This window comes from Hyla sarda, chromosome 2, assembly GCF_029499605.1.
Source record: "Hyla sarda isolate aHylSar1 chromosome 2, aHylSar1.hap1, whole genome shotgun sequence".
NCBI lineage: Eukaryota > Metazoa > Chordata > Amphibia > Anura > Hylidae > Hyla > Hyla sarda.
The window spans coordinates 159,843,763-159,869,657 of record NC_079190.1 but is presented as its reverse complement, the minus strand read 5'-3'; the positions used below and the strand labels follow the sequence as shown (position 1 = coordinate 159,869,657).

Genomic DNA, 25,895 nt, shown 5'->3' with positions numbered 1-25,895 from the left:
TTTTTAAGTTTTTTTTTTTTAAGTTTAGTTTTTTTTAAATACTGCAATACTTGAAATAGTGCAACCTGTTATCTAGTGATGTCAGCAGCCTGAATCCGGACTTCCTTGTATAGTTGGACTCTTGTGTAAGGCATTTTCAGGGGAGAGAAACATCTGGGAATCAAACGATTAAAAATCAAGGACATATGTGTGTGGGATAAAAGAAGATGTAGCAATAGAACTGGATATAAATACACAAGCTCTCAGGGGGACCTGTCCCATAAATGGTATTTAAAAGGGTGTTTCTACTGAAATCTGACATGCTAGCTCCAGCTGAGAATGTACTTCTGCCTTATGCACCTCTTTGCATTGACACAACCAGAGAAAACAGTTTATTCATTGGCATTTTGGGGAAATGTGTAAAAACGAGTGCACAGGAAAACGGCGTCAGATAGCTGACTTGGGTTTCCTTTGCATTCGTCTTTTATACATTTCCCCTTGATATAAAACTATATTTTGTGTGTGTGTGTGTGTGTGTGTGTGTGTATATATATATATATATATATATATATATATATATATATATATATATATATATATATATATATATATTGTTTTTTGGGGGTATATTTTTTTTTTACATAAACATAGTACAATCTTCTTTTAGACCGGAAAAGTTGGGCAAGCTTCCTGTAATTTTAGGAAATTTAGACATCCATATTGACAACGTTTCTCCAGATTTTCCAAGTAAGTTCTTTATTCTCTAGTAAAACTATATTTTAGCAGTTTGTGGTGAATGCATCTGTATATTGTCCTGCTTATGTTCATTGTATTGCAGATTATGTCAACTCCTCATACATTCCCATGAAGCAGTTTGAGAACAGTGCCGACACTGTGGTAACATTTGAAGTTGAAGAGTTTGTTCCTTGCATTCCCAAGCACACGCAAGCATTCACCATCTACAACAACCATCTCTATGTTTATCCAAAGCATTTGAAGTATGATGGCCAAAAGGCATTTGCAAAGGTAATTGTGGTTAAGTTTGTGCTTGAAAATACAGTTGTAATGTCCTTCTTTTTATTGTATGTTCAAAAGTAAATTATTGGTGCAATGAGTGCCAAATCCATATGTAATGGTGCATTCACACCACTTTTTCTCTTTATACGGTCACCGGGAGCTCCTGTATTCCAGCTGGTCCCGGCCCGCATCTCATTTGAATGAGCCGACCGGAGTCAGATAGTGACTCCATTTGGTTCATTTTTGCCCCGTATCTGGTTTTGTGGCCAGACTGGAAACCGTGTTATGCTGTCCTTAGGATATTTCAAATGGTTTTCAAAATGACAGGTACTCTGTAAGCTTTCCAGTACTTATTAGCTGCTTAATGTGCCATTTAAAGCATTTTTTTTTTTCTTATTATTTTAGGCAAGGAATATAGCTATCTCGATTGAATTCAGAGAATCTGATGATGAAGAGGCACAACCATTAAGAGTTTGTACACATTTATATTCTATATCTTCAATTCAAAACTAACATTTAAACACGATTTTACCTACTGTATAACTCTAGTGTAAGCCGAGTTTTTCATCACAATTTTTCTTGCTGAAAATGCCCCCCTCAGCTTATACTCGAGTGAACTCTCCACCTGTCAATTCCTTCATCAGTGGTCTTCAACCTGCGGACCTCCAGATGTTGCAAAACTACAACTCCCTGCATGCCCGGACAGCCATTGGCTGTCCGGGCATGCTGGGAGTTGTAGTTTTGAAACCTCTGGAGGTCCGCAGGTTGAAGACCACTGCGGCCTTTGTCATCATCCAGACCCCACCCCCCACCCTTTAGTTTTCTACTCACCTCCCCTCGGTTGGAAGGAAGGGTGAGCTGGTCCCGGCCATCTATGCTGCAGGGACCGTCCGGTGGGGAGGATTAGTCGTTCCGGGCTGTCCATTTTCACCGGGGGGGCCCTCTTCTCCGGGCCTGGCCCTGGACTAGTGACGTTGCCTTGACGACGACGCACAGGGAAGTTAATTCGCAGCCTGTGCATGAACGTCCCTGTGCGTTGTCGTCAAGGCAACGTCACTAGTCCGGGGCCGGGCCCGGAGAAGAGGCCCCCCCCGGTGAAAATGGACAGCCCGGAACGGCTAATCCTCCCCACCGGACGGTCCCTGCAGCATAGATGGCCCGGACCAGCTCACCCTTCCTTCCCACCGAGCGGAGGTGAGTAGAAAACTAAAAGGGGGGCGGGTGGGTCTGGATGATGACGAAGGCCGCAGTGGTCTTCAACCTGCAGACCTCCAGAGGTTTCAAAACTACAACTCCCAGCATGCAGGTTGAAGACCACTGATGAAGGGATTGACAGGCGATGATGATGACGGGGGTCTGGATGATGACATGGGGGGGATGATGTATTTCCCACCCTAGGCTTATAGACTAGTCAATAACTTTTCCTGGGTTTTTGGTACGAAATTAGGGGCCTCTGCTTATATTCGGGTCGGCTTATACTCGAGTATATATGGTACTTAAAAAGTAGAGTAACTTTATAACTACATAAGATTACAATTTATTTCCCTGTACGAATTGTCAGTTATTGTTTTACAGGGCTTGTTGTTGTTTTTATTATGATTATTACTATTATTTTTATTTTAGTGTATATATGGAAGACCTGGTGGCCCGGTGTTTGTAAAGAATGCCCTTGCTGCTGTTCTGCACCATCAACAAAATCCAGAGTTCTATGATGAGGTAGGTTTATTCATTATAAGAATTACTGGATATTGGCAAATAGCTTTTTGCTACATTTTTGGTATTGTTTTCTTAAACCAGTTTTTTACACCACTGCACTACAGCCAATAAACTGGTAACATGTTGTGCTAGGCTTCTTTACAACATTTCCCTATATTATAGTTGTTGATGTTTGGTAAAAAGTCCAAAATACCTTCAATGTGAACAGATGTGGCATAATGCTGCTTCTGTCCTTAAGACACTAAGAATAGCAAGTGTTTATTCTGGCATCTTCTTTGCTCAGGTTATAAAAAGTTGTCTTTGTTAAACCTGTTTGGATGTGAAGAGGCATTAATGTGAGAAGTGTCACTTAAGGCATGTTTTTTTTTCCATTCTTGTAGATTAAAATAGAGCTGCCCACACAGCTTCATGAAAAACACCATTTGTTGTTCACTTTCTTCCATGTCAGCTGCGATACATCAAGCAAAGGAGGCACGAAGAAGAAAGATGTCATAGAAAGCCAAGGTTTGGACAGATATAACGCATCACTGGCATTTAAAGGGGCAGGAATAGAAAAACTAAGCAGATTTCTTAAAAAAAAAAAAACAGTGCCACTCCTGTTCTCAGCTTGTGTGTGGCATTACAACTTGGCTCCATTCACTTCAATGGAACTGAACTGCAATATCACACACAACCTGAGGACAGGGGTGGCGCTGTTTTTTCAATAAATCCGCTTGGTTTTTCTAATCCTGGATTACCACTTTAATTCTTACCAGTGTCCAAAAGAGGAAATAGGAGTCTAGCTAATGGGTCTCCCACAAAAGAATAAGATTGAGAGAGAAGAAAAGCTAATCAATAAGTTATGGCAAAGTTCCATATGAAACTTTGGTATATCATATTATTATATTTGCTATGTATTTATATATTTGAGCCAAGTTATAAAATTGTGCAAGGTAGTGATACATTGCTATTACATCATAGTGTGCCAGAAATCCAGTGAAGAATATAGGTCGTATCTCAGAGGACTGGCACGGGATAGAAATGTGTAGCTTTTCCTTGGCAAATATAGGTCAATGTCCTAAATAACACTGTAATGGAAAATGAGTGTCTTTTAGATGTTTCCAAACTAGAGCAGCTGACAATAGAGGGAGAGATCCAAGAAAGAACTTTCTTATGATATAGACAAAGCACTGTTAAGGGGAATGTGTCACAAGACCTATTCTTTAAATCGTGTGTTTATGTTAAGCATATTTTTTTCAAAAAATAATTTTTTTCCATATTACTTTCTGTTTTAAAATGAATCCAGAAATCCTACAGTTTTTATTTTAATCACTAAGCCCAATAAGCTGACACTTCCAGTTCTGTAGAGAAAACTTTCAGAAGTGTCTTCCTTATCATCACAGTCAGGATAACAATAGGTATGATGGGATCAGGCCATTCACAATAGGGGATTGCCAGAGCTTGTCCCCATCCTCTCCCTGCATAATGACATCTGTACAGGTCACAGAGCATGCCTAGAAAACTTCAGTAAGTCAGCTCTAGACAATTGTTTCTTATGTCCATGTATCTTGCTGTGAAGCAGATCTCTATATGTTGTGCTGAAAGCTTAAGCAAGATGGCCGCCCCCATAATAATGTGTAAATAATTAAATAAATAAAAAATTACAATCTGACAACAGAAACACAGTAGGAAAATGAACATGTTTAGTATCTGGTTCTTACCAGTAAAAGAAAATCTTTGTGACAGGTTCCCTTTAATGCACAGTGGAGCCATGCGGCTTCATATCCGAGTTCTTTTTTTTTTAGTATCGTATTCCAGCAGAATTGTTTTTACCTGTTACAATTAGAGAAAGTGGATGTTGGGAATGGCATTTGCATGCAAGGTATGTGAGTATGTTTCTTCTGCATACAGTTGGTTTTGCTTGGCTTCCCTTGCTGAAGGATGGTCGAGTGGTCACCAATGAGCAGAACATTCCAGTGTCTGCCAACCTTCCTGTGGGATACCTGTGCTATCAGGAACCTGGGATGGGAAAGGTATAAAGAATCTTTATTTCTTACATACTGCTCATATGCACATTAAAGCAACCAATATTTAATATGTTTTATTTCTGCTTTGTATTTTCTAAGCAGCATTCTGGCCCAGAAATCAAGTGGGTGGATGGAGGCAAGCCTCTATTAAAGGTCGCTACTCATCTGGTGTCCACTGTATACGCACAGGTACTTATCTTCATGGAAATATTTTTACAGTCAATCTTAGCAAGTAACGGGATTTCAGAAAACAAAAATTTGTCTGGTTATTGCAGGTTAATATTTGGTCAGACGTTTCCAAAAGTAAAACATGCATTTTACACTATAGGACTTGAATCTTTGAGAAAAGGTTTATGTTATTAGGTAATATCAAATCTTTTAAAGGGGTACTCTACTGGCCAGCATTTGGAAGTAAATGTTCCAAATGCTGTTTTCGCTCTGCAGGGGTCGGCATGGAAACAGCGCTCTGAACATCTACTTCCGAACGCTGGCCAGTGGAGTACCCCTTTAAACATGAATGGGCTCTGTTCACAGTGTTCAGTAGCCTTCTTAACAGAAGCCGCAATGCTGTGATGGACTTCTGAGGGATCCAAGCAATCCCTAAGAAACTACAATTACTTTAATGGAAACTGTCAGGGTTTTTATTACTTTTGATTTTGTTGCCACATACTACACTATTCATGCCAACATAAATAACGGGAACCCCAAAGGATCCTGCTAATACAAGTGTGAATAGAGACTAAAATTAAATGACAGAACTGCATTATTTTAAAGAACATATAGGGAGAAGTCCTGGACATAAAAATGTTTGTGGTTAGAACTGTAACAATCCATAGCTCAACACAGTGGTAACTTTCTAAAGTCAGAGGAGGATCCAAACCAATATTAGTCAAATTCCCTGAATCAGCAACTAAAATGTTTATTGTTTAAATAGCTAACTCTTCTAATAAATACATTTTTGTTAATTAATTAATTTGTTATTCTTTTAGGATCAGCACTTGCATAACTTTTTTCAGTATTGCCAGAAAACAGAGTCTGGAGCACAGGCATTAGGAAGTGAGCTTGTCAAATACCTAAAGGTAAACCAATGCACCAATGTAACAACAACTACTGTACATTGAATCATGTATCACTTTTACAGTAAAGTGCACTCCTAGTAACAAAATATGTGTACACTTGATGCATACTATGTTCAGCCACTGAGCATACTACACTAACATTATTGCATTGTAGCATTATTTTATTAATGTGTAAGCTGATAAACTTGTTCTATAGATGTATGATACATGAGATTCAAAAATGCAAGAGAGATAGGATTTGGGGTTGGTGAAAAGTGTGAACAGCAACCTGTATAGAGCTACCATATTTGCAGCATATTTTGTCGCTGCTCCTGCTCTGGTGGTTCTGTATATGCTGTGCTATCTCACTTGGTCTAGACCCATCTATGACTTACTAAAGGTGAACCTATTATTTTATGGCTCATGGCTCTACATCTGTCAGGTTTACAATGTGCTGAGTTACTCCACTTTTACCATAATTGTTATTTAAAGTACAATTCTAATTTGGCAACAGACATTAGGGTTAAATCTGATTCCCCTCTTACCAATTACATTTTTGTCCTCTTTTTAGAGCCTCCATGCAATGGAAGGACATGTCATGATTGCCTTTCTGCCCACCATACTCAACCAAATGTTCAGAGTTCTAACAAGGGCTACTCAGGAGGAAGTGGCTGTCAATGTGACAAGGTAAGTGTAAGAGAAATTAAAAAAGATTATAGTGCATATTATCATAGGAATGAAGTCACTTACAGGCCTGTGTGTAATTTATATAAAAAAAATGGAGAAAGAGGCAATTAAAGCAATGCTCAAGACTTTATTCAGCAATCAGCCAACATGGAAGACAGGTGACGCGTTTCGGCCACAGTTCGTAGCCTCGGCCACACTACAAGGGGATCGCAACACAAAGATGACATCATCAAAAAACGATGCGGGGTATGACTAAGGCTACGCACTGTGGCCGAAACGCGTCACCTGTCTTCCATGTTGGCTGATTGCTGAATAAAGTCTTGATCATTGCTTGAATTGCCACGCTGGTCTCTTTCTTCATTTGCTCCATTATCAACGGACTGGGGTCCGGTCCTGTCCGTGTCGTGGCGAGGGCACAAGGGTGAGCTGTGTCAACTCTACTTTCCGGAAAAAAAAAAAAGTATTCCTCATATTATGACAATTCTGTAGTGTATTTTCTTAGATTTTTACCTTGTTTGGTTCATCTGTTATTTCTTATAGACCAGTGTTTCCCAACCTGATGGGACATGCCCCTTTTCTTTCCATAAAAGTAAAATGGAGAGTTGGTTGGGTTTTTCTGGGATGTTTTTTCTGCAGCAGTTTTACAAAGTATAATGGTCTTTTTAAATATGCCATATAAAGGGATAGAACCTAAGGCTAGAGTTGTGGTATTTGTTTGTAGGGTCATCATCCACGTTGTCTCTCAGTGCCATGAAGAGGGGCTGGAGAGCTACTTGAGGTCATATGTTAAGGTATGTGAAAAGTTGATGATGAAACTTTACAAATGTCTTATGTATTCAACTCAAAAATGTATGTTTATTCCAAACTTGTTGATTTGTATTTACGATAGCAATTACATATATTTTCCAAACGGGAGTTATATTAATTGGGTATTGTAGATTCATGTACTTTTATTACTGTTTGTCTTAAAATGGCCAGGGCAAGTTAGATGTTGTAAAAATGAGTATGTGAATGCATCAGGTCTCTGCCATGTTTACAGGTAGTATTTTTTGATAGATTAGGACTCGCTTAGACACACCACGTGTTTGCCATACACTCGAGATACACTTCGGCAACTGCCTATGTATACTTCTGCATACTCCTGATCGGCCCATTGAATTTAATAGTGACATAATCAGCAAGTAAATGCATTCTGTCTGTACCACGAAGTCCTGCAGAAAAAACCTATGCATTTAAAAAATAGACCAAACAGAGTCACTAGCTACCTGCATCAGTCCGATGAATTTAATGGACCCATAAGAAATATGCTGCGGTACGGGGAAAGCGTAGTGTGCACATAGCCATAATAACTATAAGCTAATATAATAAAGGCAGATGCAAAGAGTGATTGTTTTATATCTGGCAGTGTAGTGGATGTTCACTATTCCTAGAGGGGAATAAAGTTCAAGTTCTTTGTCAATGTGTGCTTTTATACTATAGTGACCTTACAGCTTTGCTAGTGCAACAGATTGTTTGCATTACTATTGATCTACAGCTGCAGTCCATCCTTAGGAGTATGTGGAGTTGTCTGCAATCTCGTGGACTGCATCTGTTACTCAAATGAATCTGTTGCACTACAGATGACAGGTCACCATGTACTTTAGCTGAAACTTGTCACTCTATCTTGTTGTGAAAATGATAACTTGATGTATAATTGTTTCTCATGTATCACTCTCTATGTATCAGTATGTCTACAAGGCAGAACCATATATCACCTCAGAATACAAAACTGTGCACGAAGAGCTGGCCAAATCCATGACGGCAATTCTCAAGCCTTCTGCAGACTTCTTAACGTGTAACAAGCTTCTTAAGGTATGACTAGAGTTACAGAACATATTCCAGTAGGGCAGGGTTCTTGTTTTGTTTTTTAACTTAAATGTCAGAAACTTTGTTCAGAAAGTACATTACTTTTTTACTGCTCTGTTCATATGTGATCTACTTATTAACACTTGTCTATTTATTATTTTTTTGCAGTATTCTTGGTTTTTCTTTGAAGTCTTGATAAAGTCAATGGCCCAGCATCTAGTTGAGAATTCAAAAGTAAAAGTATGTATTCATTATCTTTATTATTTATTCATATTTTTTTTGTACCTAAACTTGAAAGCAACAATGACACTCTCATTTTCATATCCCATCCCTCGCACTAACTATTCTCTGCACCTGCCTGCCTAACAGTTGACAGGATGTTTAAAAGTCCCGGGCAATCCCTGCAGCCCGAGAGTAATGCGATCAGGAGATGTACTCAAAGTCCCAATGTAATTTTTGTATGTGCCATTGAGCCGATCCATACTGATATATACTATGTACTAGGGATCGACCGATATCGATTTTTTTTTAGCGCCGATACCGATAATCGGTGGAGGTTAGAGCCAATAGCCAATAACTTATACCGATATTCCGGTATAAGTTATCGGCTATTTATCATCCCCGGCGACACTGCTGCAGGTCATTGATTTAAAGCGGGCGCTTTAAATCAATGAACTGCAGAGGCTTTTGCGGTGCCAGAGACTGCCGCCGCCACCCGCTTCTCTCCCCCTGCCTGTCCTGGGGTCCTCCTGAGTCCTACCACCGCAACCTCCCCCCACCGCCCCGCCCCGGCCAGAGACCGCCGCTGTCCCATTTCCTCCCCCATCCCCAGTTTTAGAATTACCTGTTCCCGGGCTCCGCGCTACTTCTGGTTCAGGCGGCGTCCTCCTGAGCTGTCACTGTGCGCACAGACGGTGACGTCGCGTTGAGGACGTCACTCGTCATTGCGCAGCGCACAGCGTAACACAGGACGCCGCAGGAGCCAGAAGTAGTGCGGGCCCCGGGAACAGGTAATTATAAAACTGGGGATGGGGGAGGCAATGGGACAGCGGCGGCGGTCTCTGGCCAGGGCGGTGCATTATCAGCAAGGTAATTGACGATAACGTCCAAAATAGTGAATATCGGCCGATAATATCGGCCAAACCGATAATCGATCCCTGCTATGTACAGTATGTATATATACACATACATATTATATTTATTATAGCATGCTGTCAGTTCTTTTTGTTCCATTTAAAGCTGGTCACTTTTTACCATACTACAAAATAATCCCTTTGGGTTCTGGGAGGCAAGTATATATAAAACCCATAGTGCCACAATTAAGGTGAAAATTATACGGCTTGTGTAACCACAAAATGCTAGCTGGGAAACAAATTTCCGTTTCCAGAAATGAGTGTCATCCTGTTGTGGGTTTTATTCCTGTGTAAAAGCTTTTCTAGATGCAATGAAAATGTCCCTAAATATTTAAGTTTAGATGCCATGTGCAGATCTTCAGTAGTGATTCCACTGTTCACTGTAATCTGTCAGGTTGTACTAGGTAATCTATAGACTGGTAAAAAAAAAAAACATTTCTGCATTTTTTTTCTTGGTTGGAATACTTTAAAGGGGTATATCTTATTTTTAAATCAACTGATGCAAGAAAGTTGAACAGATTTGTAACTTACTTCTATTAAAAAATCTTAATCCTTCCAGTACTTATTAGCTGCTGAATACTACAGAGGAAATGGTTTTCTTTTTGGAACACAGAGCTCTCTGCTGACATCTCTGTCCATTTTAAGAACTGTCCAGAGTAGGAGCAAATACCTATAGCAAACATATGCTGCTCTGGACAGTTCCTAAAATGGACAGAGATGTCAGCAGAGAGCACTGTGGTCATGATGTCAGCAGAGAGCTCTGTGTTCTAAAAAGAAAACAAATCCCTCTGTAGTATACAGACCCTAAAAAGTACTGGAAGTATTAAGATTTTTTTAATAGAAGTAATTTACAAATCTGTTTAACTTTCTGGCTCCACAAGAGTACCCCTTTAACTGAAACAGACATGTCAGCAGTACTGACAGGTTCCCCATAAAGGGAAATATATATACTGATAAATGCCGGTGGCCCTGCTTCAACCACTGCTTACCCGGCTGCTGTTCAGGAGATATTCATTTTATTGCTAATGCTTATATGGTAGTTTGTCTTCTGTGCACTGAAGGCGGACCTTTTCTGTATGTGCAATGCTTTCTACCGCCTGCTCCGGCTGATTATCCCTACTTCACTCTCATGGCCGACGGCAGTGACAATGGCAGGAAGTAAGCATTGCACGTAGCGCAGCAGCCCATCCCTACTGTGCAGAAGAAGGAATGAACATATTAATGCAATGGATTTCTTCTGAATGGCTGCATCGATTTTTACTCGCAAAGAAGTGTTAGTGCGGGTAACCCTGTTTCTATCTACCTGTATATTCAAGTTAGTGCAGGTGACCCTGCTGTCAGATTACCTTAAAAGGGGCACTGTCACTTTAAAAAAACAGTCAAAAGTTGTGATCTGTCTGAGTGTTTAGACCATGTCTGTTAGCTAGAACTAGCTGGGAGAAGAGCACGCTAATCACACTTTCCTCTCCGCTCATTCTAACTATTGATCAGGGTCTGAGCACTCTCACCATGGCCAATCAAAACTTTTGGCATATCTCTAGGCCATGTCAAAAGTTGTTTTTTAAAGCAACAGGTACATTTTAAATTTGGCAAATATCAATAAAAATGAAAGACCTTCATGACTGGCGAGCAAATATGTGCGTTTGGTTAGGCTGATGTAGTTAAATTTATTCTTTGTATTTTTGTAGTTTCTAAGGAACCAAAGATTCACCGCCACTTTTCATCATGCGGTAGAAACCCTGGTTAACATGCTTATGCCACACATAACACATAAATTTAAGGAAAATCCAGAGGCTTCCAGGAATGCGAACCACAGCCTTGCATTCTTTATAAAGGTAATAAAGCTTTGTCATTTTAACTTCTATAGCTTTATCTCTAAATGTCAGAAAATGTGTAACTATAGTTAACAGTATACAGCTGTGTTATAAGGTAAATGTTAATTCATGACCCCTATAGATGGAATATTAGGTACAAACCAAGTTGTTTACCTGTATATATTTTTGTATTTCAGAGGTGCTTTACATTTATGGACCGGGGTTTTGTTTTTAAGCAAATTAACAACTACATGAGCTTCTTTGCACCAGGAGATCCAAAGGTATGAAGGATCGCTTTAACCGGCCATGTGTTCATCTTTTCTGCATTGGGGGGCGAGGGGGGGGGGGCGCGGAGTAAGCCACTGCCAGACTCTTCTGGTGGTGACATATCTCTCCAACTATAAAACGATTTAGGCACTTGATATCCAGCATTTGGAGGAAAACTGTGTATCAGTTATATGACAAAGTTGAATACTAGTATACCATTGTAAACCTCCGATGTCCTATTGTCACTGTGATTCCTTTGTGTGATTTCTTTACAGATGCTGTTTGAATTCAAATTTGAGTTTCTCCGGGTCGTCTGCAATCACGAACACTACATCCCGTTGAACTTGCCAATGCCATTTGGAAAGGGTAGAATCCAAAGATATCAAGGTATTTGGAATACCTAGAGCTATTTTTCGCATAATTTGCTTAACAATATTACTAAAATGACTTTGGTTTTCTGCAGAAGCAGTCTACAGCCATATTTATTGTAAGCAGAGTGCCTCCAATTGCTTTATAGGCTTAATCTGAATGTTAATACAATCTGTCCATAACAGGGCTGGTTACCCTAGCACAGTGGTCTTCAACCTGTGGACCTCCAGATATTGCAAAACTACAACTCCCAGCATGCCCGGACAGCCAACAGCTGTCCGGGCATGCTGGGAGTTGTAGTTTTGCAACATCTGGAGGTCCGCAGGTTGAAGACCACTGCCCTAGCCTATTATGGGGGAAGGGGGTTAACTCCATTAAAGGGATCACACATTACATTCAACCATATGTTCCATATTCCGCCATGCTGTTTTTTGTTTTTGTTACACAGCTCTGTTTTTATGGTCAGCATATATATAGATATATATATAGATGTGTTATTGAGCTGAAAACATTTTTCATTATCTGTTTTTTTCTTTTTGCCAAAATATTGTACATATAGATGAAAAACACATTTAGAAAAATAATCCCATACATAGATACCTACGCATGACCATGACCTGATTTTTGTGTGTTGGAAATAGTCCACAATTCTCCATAATAGAGAACCAAACAGGTTTACATCTGGCAAATTTGTAATACAGATTTTTGCCATTTTCTGTCATATGAAATATCCCCATTCAGATAAATGGAGCTGAGGTTTAAAGGACTACTCCGGCAAAAAGCATTCTTTTAATAAAATGCCCAAGCTGCCTGCTTTAAAAAAATAAACCTCAGAACCACTGGGATCTTCCTGGTTCTGGGGCCTGGGACGTCACAGTGCCGTCAACGAATCGCCAGTGATTAGCTGAGCGACAGTGGGACCTATTGAGCCCAAGCCCCAGTCTTCTTCCTGGTGGCCGGGCCGCATATGTCACATTGCTGCTCGATGAATCTCTCACCAAAGTGGGACATTGCTGGGACCAGTTATACACTGAGTTGCCCTGTGTTATCCCAGGCCCAGAACCAGGTGAAGGATCACATCAGAGGCTGGGGCAGGGATTTCAGGATAGCACAGGAGGGTAAGTAAAGTTTTTACATATATATATATATATATATTATTTTTATTTTATTTAATGCAGGCAGACTGGCCATATTGTTAAAGAAATATACTTTACGCCGGAGTGCGCATTTAATGGCTCAAAGATACTTACATCAAGCTCTGCCGTTTTTGTGTTGTCACTTTGACATTTGTTTTACTAGAGAAGTCCAGGAATTCTCTCCAGTGGCTTCAGACATAGGGACATTGGCTTTACTTTACTACTCAATCTTGGGTAAATGTGAAAACAGGAAGAATTAATGTAGGCACCATTGAGACAATACACCACAGCTGCATGAAACATGCTAGGGGTATAGTGACCCCAAACATGGCGACAGATTCCCTTTAAGAAATTGACTCCCAAACTGTATATAATATTTCATGAGCAGTCTAAATAGTTGTTAATGTAAAAGTATCTTTTCATCAGGTGTATTTTTTATTTTATTTCATTCTTTTATTTGCCTTGGCAGCAGCTGTCTGGCATTGGCTGGCCGCCATCTCCATATCATTTTTTTGCAGTTTTAGCCGATTGCACTACGTTGCTTTATTATGTTGCTCTATTTATTCTAAGTGTATAACCTTACAACCAACATGACGTCTGTGTGTTGACTTGCATCCTGTTAGCAGGTAGAGTTTATTTTACAAGAGTTTGTTTCCCATTTTGTTTATTTTTGTCAATTAGCTTTTCTTTCGCCAGCATTGGAGTCTTTAGACCCTTCTGTAGGTAGGTGCAGGGTTTGCAGTGTGTGGCAGTTTTTGCAGTTCTTTACCTTCATTACTATAGTTTGATGTTGTTTAAAAAAAAAAAAAAAACTTTATCTGCATCAACAAAAAAGATGCCGACTGAAGTGTCAGTGCTTGTCAGATTAACAGGTTATCTAACAGATGAGAAGCTCTTTATCTTGTTCCTTGGGATGTCATTTTGATCGTGTTCCCAGCAATACTAATGGCAGTGTCGCTGTTTTGCTCGGCTCATATAATTAAACTGCTGACTTGTTGGTTACAGAGACATTTCACATTGCGGATGTGCTGCTGGCAGTCACAGAAGGACTGCAGAGTGAGCTCCCGGCTGCATCATGAGCTTGCGCTGCAGTCCCTCTGTGACTGCTGGCAGCACATCCGCAGCATGAAATACGTGATGGATGTGCCCCATGTGACCCTGTCCTAACACTGTGAAACTGGAACAGTATAGCTTGATGTATCGGCCTTTAATTCATCCCTGTTTACTCCCACAGATCTACAGCTTGACTACACACTGACAGACGAATTCTGCAAGAACCATTTCATGGTGGGCCTTCTTCTTAGGGAGGTGGGAAATGCATTGCAAGAGTTCAGAGACATCAGGCAGATTGCCATCAGTGTGCTGAAGAGCCTGATGATCAAGCACTCCTTTGATGACCGATATTCTAACAGAGTATGTGGAATCTTAAGACAACAATACTTTATGAATTGCACATGTTTAGTAGATGGTAGTATAGTGCAGTACAGGGTTTCTAAACTTTTTTAAGCACTAGAGACATGGGCTGACATTTATCATTGTCTTTAGACTGTTTTTTGTCTAGAAAAGGTGCAAAAAAAGGCACAAGCAGGGTTTATTTGTGCCTTTTGGTTTACACATTGAGTTGCAATCCACTGATTTTGGCAATACACATGATATGGAGGGGTTTTATAAACTGCGCCTTTTTGTGAAAGGGGCAAAAAAGGTGCAAAGCCAATGAAAAGTCTCTATAACTACACCACACAACACCAGACCAGATGCCTTCTTTATATAGACCCCAGAAGAAAACCTTCCCATACCTACCACCAGGTCTGGTGCAAGGATTTTTGACACCCTAGACAAAAGCAAATTTTTGATGCCCCTTGACCCCTCCCATTGGCTCTGCCCTTTGACATGCCCCACCTTACTACTGGAGTGACACACTGGAACAAACCTCCTCCTCATGTAATTACCATACTACTAGAGTGACACACTGGAACAAACCTCCTCCTCATGTAATTACCATACTACTAGAGTGACACACTGGAACAAACCACCTCCTCATGTAATTACCATACTACTAGAGTGACACACTGTAACAAACCTCCTCCTCATGTAATTACCATACTACTAGAGTGACACACTGGAACAAACCTCCTCCTCATGTAATTACCATACTACTAGAGTGACACACTGGAACAAACCACCTCCTCATGTAATTACCATACTACTAGAATGACACACTGTAACAAACCTCCTCCTCATGTAATTACCATACTACTAGAGTGACACACTGTAACAAACCTCCTCCTCATGTACTTACCATACTACTAGAGTGACACACTGGAACAAACCTCCTCCTCATGTAATTACCTTACTACTGTAACTGGAGTGACACACTGGAACAAACCTCCTCCTCATGTAATCACCATACTACTAGAGTGACACACTGGAACAAACCACCTCCACATGTAAACCTTACTACTGGGATGTAATAAACTCCTACTTGTGTAATCTTCTTACTACTGGGGTGACACACTGTAACAAACCTCCTTCTTATGTAATCAGTCAGAAACTGCCACTAAAGATTATGCAAACCTCACCAGGGTCTTGTCATTTGACATTATGCAGTAATGGGGTCCTCCAGCAGAAACCCTCAGCGCCATGCATAATCGTGCACTTACACATGCTGTAAGAATACTCACACAAGCCCCCAATAGTCATCATTGTCCTCAAAAGCCACATCACGCCTGGCTCCGCTTAAAGCAGTACTCCTGTGAGGCAGACAGACATGCATACTGTCAAAGAGTGCTGGGTTGGTGTTGTGAATGTATAGAGGCACGTGCAATGTCAGAATGGTGGATGCTGGCTCACTTTATTGCTGCAGGTAGAGCGGCAGCCCCATCAAGAGTGCGCTCTAGACAGCTGCCAATTTTGCCTACCACAAATCAAACACCCTTTATATATGCAGACTCCAGAACAGTTCCCTATTGTTTACAGACCCTTGAAGATTACAAACCCTAATAGTTTTTTTAGGTGGTTAACCTTGCCTACAAATGTAATGGCTACATACTCCTCAAAATAATTTTTTGTATCGTGGCAGTAACAAAACCAGACTGCTAGACCCTCCCTCTTCCCTGGAAAGACCTGTATATGAGAATCATGATGGTGATCATGGTTCTGGGTTGTTAAACCCTTATATTGGAAATTCCTTAGTCCTGTCTGACTGTAGATATGATTCTTTTCTAAACCAAACAGGAATGTTATATATATATATATACACATGTTTGATCGATTAGCCATCAAAGACTACTAGCAAGATGGGTCTGTCAAACACGTTGATTTCTTGAATTACATGTATAAAGAAGGGCTTTACGGAAATAAATGGTGCAAATTCAATGCAGTTATCTGTATTTGTTTGCAGGCCTGTTACCTTGAAAGGGTTAACTTCCAGTAAGATTATCACATGAGCATTGTAAACCAGCCTATGCGGAGGATGGGTTGGGGTTCTGTGCACACTTCTATTATGTATGCAGACAGGGTCAGTGGTGTTTCCAAATTGGAATTTTTACATCATAATCACATGAACATTTTGGTGAAGGATGGAGCCGGAGTTCTGGTATCGTCTACCAGGAACAGACATGTGGAACACTCCTGTATTCAGTGCCCCTAATAATCATAGCAGCCACAGTTATTACTTCACTGTACTGTGTGTCTTAGCTGTCATAGAGTACATACAACAGCTGGTGCCGCTGTTTAGGCTTCATGAGTTTTTACATAACTTGGCAATCTGCTGTTAAGTGGCAGGTTCACTGAAACCTGAATCTATTTGGGAGCATCCACATAAGAAGGATTTGCGCAGGTAAAATCTGCATCAGATTACAGGGCAAAGCTAGTGAATTAAATTGTTCAGGTCTCATCCAGGTGCTACACACTTTTTCTCTCTGAGCATGAAGCGGAATGCACAGCATGTTTATTAAGTTGTGAATTGTTACATCAAATTTCATGGAATTCATGTAGATTCCGCAATGAAACATGCATATTGAATTCCCCACCAAAAATTTCCACCACATGCCCAGCCTCAGCAGACAATTTTCTATTTTACACTGAGGAATTGACTGGGAATTAATGTGCGAAATTCCACGCCAGTACTCGGCTCCAGTTCCCCCTGGAATAAAGGTTCTATTGCCTTTACTGGTCTTTGGGTCTCTCCGTTCACACTAAGGAATTTCCGCAGATGAAATTTGCAGGTAAAAGTCGATTGCAGTTAATGGGACTTTGTAGAACAACATTGTAGCAGAACATCAGGATATACTAGTCAACCATTACATGCCAATTTGGCCACCACAGACTTGAGTATCCCATTTGTGTGTAAAGAAGGGGATGTAGCTCAGTGGTGGAATGTATGCTTTACATGTATGAGGCCCTGGGTTCAATCCCGGCATCTCCAATTTTAAAGGAGTACTCCGGTGCATTTTTTTTTTAACCCTCTGTTCCTGGGCTGCCAAGCGAAACAAAACAAACTTTAACTCCCCTTCCTACGTTCCCCCGTTGCGCTGATATCGATGTCCCGTTCTCCATTCCCCAACTTCTTCCGCTTCCTGTAAGTTGAAGAGTCACGTGACGCTCAGCGTATCACCGGCCGCAGCAGTGTCCCCCTGCGGCTGGTGATATGCTGAGCGTCATGTGACTCTTCGACTTATAGGAAACGGAAGAAGCTACAGTAGACATTGCATATCTAGATTTCAGTAAGGCTTTTGACCCACATAGAAGACTTATCAATAAACTACAGTCATTGAGCTTGCACTCCCATATTGTTGAGTAGATTTGGCAGTGGCTAAGGAACAGACAACAGAGGGTTGTAGTCAATGGAGTATATTCAGAGCAGGGTCTTTTTAACCAGTGGGGTACCTCAGCGATCTGTGCTGGGACCAATTTTGTTTAATATCTTAATCAGTGATATTGCAAAAGGTCTCAATGGTAAGGTATGTCTTTTTGCTGATGACACAAAGATTTGTAACAGGGTTGATGTTCCTGGAGGGATACGCCAAATGGAAAAGGATTTAGGAAAACTAGAAGAATGGTCAGAACTCTGGCAACTGAAATTTAATGTGGATAAGTGCAAGATAATGCACCTGGGGCGTAAAAACCCTCGGGCAGCATATAGAATATTTGACACAGCCCTGACCTCAGTATCTGAGGAAAGGGATTTAGGAATAATTATTTCAAAAGATTTAAAGGTAGGAAGACAATGTAATAGAGCAGCAGGAAACGCTAGCAGAATGCTTGGATGTATAGGGAGAGGTATAAGCAGTAGAGAGAGAGAAGTGCTCATGCCGCTGTACAGAACACTGATGAGACATCACTTGGAGTATTGTGCACATTACCGGAGGCCGTATCTCCAAAAGGATATAGATACTCTAGAGAGAGTTCAGAGAAGAGCTACTAAACTAGTACATGGATTGCAGGATAAAACTTACCAGGAAAGTGTAGTTTGGAAGAAAGAAGAGACATAGGGGATATGATAGAAACTTTTAAATGTATAAAGGAAATCAACACTGTAAAGGAGGAGAGCATATTTAAAATAAGAAAAAGTACCACAAGAGGACATAGTTTTAGATTAGAGGGGCAAAGGTTTATGCAGTAATATCAGGAAGTATTACTTTACTGAGAGAGTAGTGGATGCATGGAATAGTCTTCCTGCAGAAGTGGTCGCTGCAAATACAGTGAAGGAGTTTAAGCATGCATGGGATAAGCATAAGGCTATGCTTCATATAAGATAGGGCCAGGGACTATTCATAGTATTCAGATTATTGGGCAGACTAGATGGGCCAAATGCTTCTTATCTGCCGACACATTCTGTTTCTAAGAGCAAATGATGACAGGACTATGAATAGGAAGTGTGTACAACCTAAGACTGTATTGTAGAACTGAGGGTGCATTCACATCACGATTTTGCCATACTGTTTTGCATTATTTATTTATTATTTATTTTTTTGCAGAATGTATGCCCTAAAAACTGACAAAACTGAATGCAAACGTGTGCTCTGAAATTAAACTGCATACGGTTTTAAATCATATGAATTTTGAATATACAGCTCCAGTTCCATTAATTTTTGTAATAAAAAACTTATACTTTTTTGGTTAACACTTTAGTGCAATAAAGTTCCAATTGTTTAATTGAAATTCCAAGGAAAGTAGGTGTTTTTTTGCCATCTACAAGAAAAAAAACGTATCCCAAAAACCACACCGTTTTTCATTGACTTCAGTGTAAAAAAAATGTATACGGTTTTAAACAGGACACAAAACCGTAGTATTATATTATAGTTTTGCATACAACACACAAAATTGTGCACAACGAAAAGCTTAAACAACCGGATGCATATGTTTTTGCATGGGAGGTCTATGTATACAGTTTTCCATATGGTTGTATACGGTTTTCCTTTACAAAACAGTATACAGGACCTGTATAGCAAAATTGTGATGTCATTGCACATGGAGATTATCTTTGTTGAAAACCATAGGTTTCATAGAAGTTCTATATCTTCTTAGTCTTCCTTTGTTCTTTAGTGTAGGCAAATGTTCACATGATGAATCTAAACTATAGAAAATAAAGCCCCCCTGCTATAGGCTACAGTAGAATGGTTAGTGCTGTTTTCTTTGCCTCTGTTTCCATGAAATAAGGATTTGTGCCTTTCATTCTGTGTATTCTGGACAAAGACTAGGATCATATTTCAAGTGTTGTGTACCGTACATTTGTATGGGGGATCTGTCAGAATGTGCAGTAGGCAGATGGCTGAGTAGATACTTTCCCTCAGTGCAGAATTTTAACAAGTACAAGTGTTTTAAAATCCTCCCACACATTGTATTCAGCGAAGAATATAAGGATTGTTTAAGCCGACCCATTGCAATGCTTTAGCAATTTGTTTAGCAATATATTTTTTCTGCATAAAGAATAGAAAGGGAGGTTTTTAAGTGTACCTGTCATCAAACCATATTTTCTAAACTAACTCCGATTATATTCCCTAACTACTCCTAACACCCCTCCTACCCTTAAAAAAAAATAAAAAATAATTCCGAGCTTTAAAAAGCTGTGTATCATACCTTTACTCTTGCTCACATTGTGGGAGCGCCCAGCAGGAGAAAGTGGGCGTTCCCCAGCAGGCACGACGTCACTGAAGCCTGCGAGAGCTGTGCCTCGCTATGCCCCGCACACACTTTCTGGGTTTGGTCTCCTGCCAGGCCGGGAGGAGACCAAAAAAAATTGGCTGACTTGCGCAGCGAACAGAACAGAGCCACCTAGTGGCCGTTTTTTTCCTTCACATAAAAAATATATAAAGGTTGAGAATTTTAACAGCAAGTAAATAGCAAAGTGTCTTATAATTACATAAGGAACAATATATTAAAAGTTTAGTTTGGTGACAGGTACTCTTTAGATGAATAAATGAATGCCGCCGTGAATTTAGAGATAAATCTAGGCATCAATTAAAGGACAAATGCAATGTTCCGAATATGTGCTGTATTTCTACACCTCTATACCAGTCTATTCCAACCAGTGTGCTTCCAGCTGTTGCAAAACTACAACTCCCAGCATGCCTGGACAGCCGAAGGCTGTCCAGGCATGCTGGGAGTTGTAGTTCTGCAACAGCTGGAGGCACACTGGTAGGGAAACCTTGCTCTAAACATTTAATTCTCGTTCTGGAATCTGTATCATGCGTCTACTTTTCATTTCAGAGCCAGCAGGCGAGACTAGCCACTTTATACCTGCCATTGTTTGGGCTCCTGATTGAAAATGTGCAGCGGATTAATGTAAAAGACACGTCTCCCTTCCCTGTAGCGCAAAACGTAAGTGTGGTCTAAACCTGTGCTATGATACTGTCTGCAAGTTAACCATTTCATATAAAGACATATAAAGTATGTTTGTTTGTTTTTCCCCAAGAATGCAAAAGAGGATGTTTTACTCAACGTAGCTGCTGGAAATCCTCTGGTAACACCGCAGAAGCCGGGCAGTACATTGGATAATAACCTCCATAAAGATCTTTTTGGTGTTATCTCCGGCACAGGTGAGTAAGCCGAAATACAGACCAGAAAACGGGGGAGATTTATCAAAACCTGTGCAGAGGAAAAGTTGTCCATAGCAACCAATCAGATGGCTTCTTTCATTTTGCAGAGACCTTGTTAAACATGAAAGAAGCGATCTGATTGGTTTCTATGGGCATCTTTTCCTCTGCACAGGTTTTGATAAATCTGCCCCATTGTGAGAGCCATAACTCTTTATCGTGAATGTGACCAGATATACATGTTTAGACAAATGTTTATTTCACTATTAATGTGTGGCTTCTCCAGTGTAGTGTGTGGCCTGGTACTTGCCTTCAACTAATAGAGGGAGCCCCTCAGGAGTCATTCCTGGCTACTAGTTAAATCCTTATAGGGATTATCCAGTATAAGAATAACAGTGCCACTCTGGTCCTCAGTTTGTGTGTGGTATTGCAGCACAGTTCTGTTGAAGAAAATAGAGCTGAGTTGTAATACCGCACACAACCCGGGGACAGATGTGGCACTGGTTTCGGGTTATGGAAGAAAGTGACTATTTTTTTTTCTATCCTGGATAACACCTTTTTATGGCGCATTTCAGAAGCTATTGTTCAAAGTAAATATGCACGGTCTAATATTTTACAGTTGTTAGAATGGAGATGCTGCATTTCCTGTGAGATAGAGAAAAATAAAAGGGGGAAATAATCGGGTCACCAACAAGTGGTTGAATAATACTCAGAGGCCCTCATTTACTATTGCAAACCCGAAATGTTTTGTCGGGTTGTGCGCCAGATTCTGGTGCATTGCGCCCGAAATTCTGTCTCCACCAGAATTTGCGACAGAATTTAATAAAACCCAACTAACTCTCCATTTTACTATTAAAGCTCGAAAAGGGGCATGGCGTTGGGGAAATGGGCGTGTTCCCGATATTTTCACAAAATATCAACATATTTACTAAGGTTTCCACAGAAAATGTGGTGGATTTGAGCTGAGGAAAACCCGACAGATCAGAGCATGTGTAAAAAATAAATAAAAAAAAAATAAAAAATAAAAAGTGTAGGGAAAGTGGAAAATGTAGGGAAAACTTGGTAAATACTGTGGAAAATAAACTGTAGGGAATTAAACCCCACAAAGAAACCTACACTGCACTCTTAGTAAATAAGGGCCAGAATGTCTGTGAGTGCACAGATGGTGGAGATACCGGTTCAGTTCCCAAGTGAGTAACTTAGTGGTGAACAGAATGCATAGTTCTCCAGGACTGCATCTTTACGTTTAAAATCCAAAAACTTTATTATAAATACATATTAAAAAACCTTTGGCAAAAAAAAAAATCCCTCTGTTTAATGTATTGTCCTAATCATAGCTTCCTGGAAATAATACTGTTGGGTCATTTAATGGCCCGAGTATCTAGTAAAGGAAAAGCCGGCTTCTTACATGACAGTGGGCTCAGCCTATCACTGGCCGGGGCGGGACATCGCTGCGGCCGGTGATAGGCTGACGGCTGTCCGACGTTCCAGTCTCCAGCGTGAGGCCGATGTAGGTAAGTTAAAGTTTATTTTCTTTATCTTTTGCAGCCCAGGCATAGGGATGCAGCGTACAGCAGTGGTCTCAAACCTGTGGACCTCCAGCTGTTGCAAAACTACTCCCAGCATGCCCGGACAGCCAACAGCTGTCCGGGCATGCTGGGAGTTGTAGTTTTGCAACATCTGTGGGTCCGCAGTTTGGAGACCACTGGCGTACAGTGAGTTCCAGCGCCGGCGGCCAGCAACAAAGAGGAGGAGGGCAGTGCTTGCGGGTGACATATGTGAGTAGTACCCCGCTGGGCTGATAATTAATTGGGGGGGAGCAGAACAGTGCTGGCGGGTAACATGATTTTGAGAGGGGGGGGGGGGCAGAAGAGCACTCGCGGGTCACATGACTTGGGGTGGGTGAAAGAAATACCGTTCTATACCGTGGAACTGCCATAAGTTACAAACATACCCTGATACACATATTTGGTCAGACCGCCCAGCTCTACTGTTGGGTCATTTAATGGCCTGAGTATCTAGTAAAGGAAAAGCCGGCTGAAAGGGTGCGCTGCTTTGAATGGGAACCTTTTTGGCTATAGGTGGGGCATTACTTGTCCAAACCTAAACAAATACTAGGTTATATGAAATAATTATATAATGATGATGAAATAACTTTTTTTTTTGTTTTCTGCAGCTTCCCCACATACCTCATCCACTCCCAACATAAACAGTGTAAGAAATGCAGATTCCAGGGGCTCTCTCATAAGCACAGATTCAGGGAACAGTCTTCCTGAGAGGAACAGTGACAAGAGCAGTTCTTTAGACAAGGTACATGCTTCTCATTTATCAGAAATGTAAACCTGACAATTCTCCTCTTATACAGTATGTAATGGATGCCTTTTCGTATGTTGGGGCTGTAGACAATAATGTTTGTCTCTCACTGTTAGCTGGCTGAGCTCCCTCTGTGGAGTTGTAGTAAAGCTGCATACAGTGCACTGTTATCCCTCTTATATTTAATATGTAGCATGAAAGTACAGATGACGACAATAAATGTTTAAAGAATTTCCTCCTCGACTTTAACATGCATCCACCATGCAGAAGGACAAACTTATCCGGAGTCATTCTGCACATGCCCTGCGCTCTAGTGGAGAGGAAGAGGACTGCACCCAGGCTGCTAAGAGAAACCGATACACTATGGATTTCTCTCTGCTGACAGTGCCTGTGCTGCCAGAGGCTGCATTGCATGCTGCAGTTTCCCTTCAGAATCCAGAAGTATTATACTTTATTTCTGTTTGTAGTGAGATCACAGCATGTGATAGCATCAGATATATCCTGTTAATTTCTTATATTATTGCACATTCTTCATATAGATAATCTGATGCTGAGTGACACTCTGAACTGTTGTTCTAGTGCTAGATTACCTCTCCTGATCCTTGTGGTTTTCATCACATGGTAGTAGTCTGCCTGTCAGACACTGTTCAACCTGTGGGATATTGATATTTCATGAGAAGACTTGCCACATAAGTGGATTACTGCTATCATATCTACCTTAATGCTTTCCGCTATGTGTGAATGTTTGCGGTGCTGCACCTGTGTGGAGAGCTGTGCAGGCTATGTACAGCCCAGGGTAATCATGGTGAGACTTACTACTTCTTTTGTAATCTTAGAATCAGCACGGAGGCTCTTTAGGAAATCCACTAGTTCGCTGTGACAAGCTGGAGCAGGCCGAAATTAAAAGTTTACTCATGTGCTTCCTTCACATTTTGAAAAGCATGTCAGATGGTATGTAGTACTCGGCAGAATGCTTCAAACCAAAGGACTTTGTTTTACGTTAGACTTATTTTTTAGACTGTCAACATGAGGACTGCTATTTCATCCTAGTTCAGGCTACCACCTATTCTGTGACATAATTGAATTGCTGTGTTTAGACATCTTTTTATTAATGTGTATAATACATCACAAAATAAACAGTTTATATAGGGGCTTTTTTTGTTGTTGTTTTTTTTTATAAATGTATTATGTAAGGCGTCGGTAGTGCATTAGGTGCAGAAAATGTCCTTATATGCTTACTGTAAAGCAAGAAATGTTTTACCAAGCTTGCAGTAGAATTTATTAGTTTGTGTTTTTATGCTATACTATAATAATTTATATTAAGCCTATGTTCATGTTAATTTCATGTGATCTGCAGATGTATGTCCAGAATAGGAGTCATCTGGTAGAGAATAATCATTCATTCATTTTCTTCTTCAGATGCTCTGTTTACATATTGGAACAAAGCCACTACATCAGAACTGATGGATTTCTTCACAATCTCAGAGTATGTACTTTTAGTTTCTCTCTCAACCCCTTAACGACAATGGACGTAAATGTACATCATGGTTTGGTCGTACTAAACACACCATGACGTACGTTTACGCTCCGCCATGACCTCGAGCACCGGACCAGTGCTCGCGTCATGCGCAGCAGGTCCCGGCTGCTATCAGCAGCCGGGGGTCCGCTGGTAATGGTGGACATTCGCAATCGCACGGATGTCTGCCATTAACCCCTCAGATGCCATGATCAATACAGATCACAGCATCTGTGGCAGTGCAGTACTTTAAATGGATGACCAGGTGGCCCGCAGTGCTGCCGTGGCGATCCGATCATCCATAATGGTGGCCGAAGGTCCCCTCACCTGCCTCCGTCCGTCTCCCGGTGTCTTCTGCTCTAGTCTGAGATCGAGCAGACCAGAGCAGTAGATCACCGATAACACTAATCCGTGCTATGCCCTATGCATAGCACTGAACAGTATTAGCAATCAAATGATTGCTATAAATAGTCCCCTATTGGGACTATTAAAGTGTTAAAATAAAATAAAAAAGGTAAAAGAAATGTGAAAAATCCCCTCCCCCAATAAAAATGTAAATCATCAGTTTTTCCCATTTTACCCCCAAAAAAGCTTTAAAAAAATGTAATTTATAAACATATTTAGTATTGCCGCATGCATAAAAGTCTGAACTATCAAAATATATTGTTAATTATCCCATACGGTGAACGGTGTAAACGTAAAAAGATAACAAAGGTCCAAAATTGCAGCTTTTTTGTCACATTTTATTCCAAAAAAGAATTAAGAAAAAATTAATAAAAAGGAAAATATAAGCAAAAGTGGTATCGATAAAACTACAGGTCACGGTGCAAAAAAATTAGCCTACGTACCGCCCCATATATGGAAAAATGTTATAGGTGGTCAAAATAGGGCATTTTCAAACATACTAATTTTGTTAAAATAGTTTGAGATTTTTTTTAAACCAGTACAATTATAGAAAAGCGTATAACATGGGCATCATTTTAATCGTATTGACACACAGAAT

At 40.5% G+C, this 25,895-nt stretch overlaps 1 protein-coding gene across 18 annotated transcripts in view; it reads left to right on the top strand.

The window, feature by feature from the left end:
- Positions 1 to 25,895, top strand: part of DOCK9 (dedicator of cytokinesis 9) — a 255,830-nt gene that overhangs the window by 173,540 nt on the left and 56,395 nt on the right. For 9 of the 18 annotated variants that reach the window (XM_056555648.1, XM_056555639.1, XM_056555646.1 and 6 more), the window contains exons 16-36: positions 647 to 726; positions 818 to 1,005; positions 1,402 to 1,467; positions 2,620 to 2,712; positions 3,093 to 3,216; positions 4,603 to 4,724; positions 4,818 to 4,907; positions 5,708 to 5,797; positions 6,348 to 6,463; positions 7,185 to 7,254; positions 8,189 to 8,314; positions 8,477 to 8,548; positions 11,130 to 11,276; positions 11,453 to 11,536; positions 11,798 to 11,909; positions 14,262 to 14,440; positions 20,738 to 20,848; positions 20,943 to 21,066; positions 23,240 to 23,373; positions 24,213 to 24,327; positions 24,796 to 24,862. In XM_056555648.1, coding sequence (XP_056411623.1) covers positions 647 to 726; positions 818 to 1,005; positions 1,402 to 1,467; positions 2,620 to 2,712; positions 3,093 to 3,216; positions 4,603 to 4,724; positions 4,818 to 4,907; positions 5,708 to 5,797; positions 6,348 to 6,463; positions 7,185 to 7,254; positions 8,189 to 8,314; positions 8,477 to 8,548; positions 11,130 to 11,276; positions 11,453 to 11,536; positions 11,798 to 11,909; positions 14,262 to 14,440; positions 20,738 to 20,848; positions 20,943 to 21,066; positions 23,240 to 23,373; positions 24,213 to 24,327; positions 24,796 to 24,862 — 2,310 coding nt within the window. The remainder of the gene's footprint in view (positions 1 to 646; positions 727 to 817; positions 1,006 to 1,401; positions 1,468 to 2,619; positions 2,713 to 3,092; positions 3,217 to 4,602; positions 4,725 to 4,817; positions 4,908 to 5,707; positions 5,798 to 6,347; positions 6,464 to 7,184; positions 7,255 to 8,188; positions 8,315 to 8,476; positions 8,549 to 11,129; positions 11,277 to 11,452; positions 11,537 to 11,797; positions 11,910 to 14,261; positions 14,441 to 20,737; positions 20,849 to 20,942; positions 21,067 to 23,239; positions 23,374 to 24,212; positions 24,328 to 24,795; positions 24,863 to 25,895) is intronic. The other 9 variants (XM_056555647.1, XM_056555652.1, XM_056555651.1 and 6 more) reach the window with 1 other exon arrangement.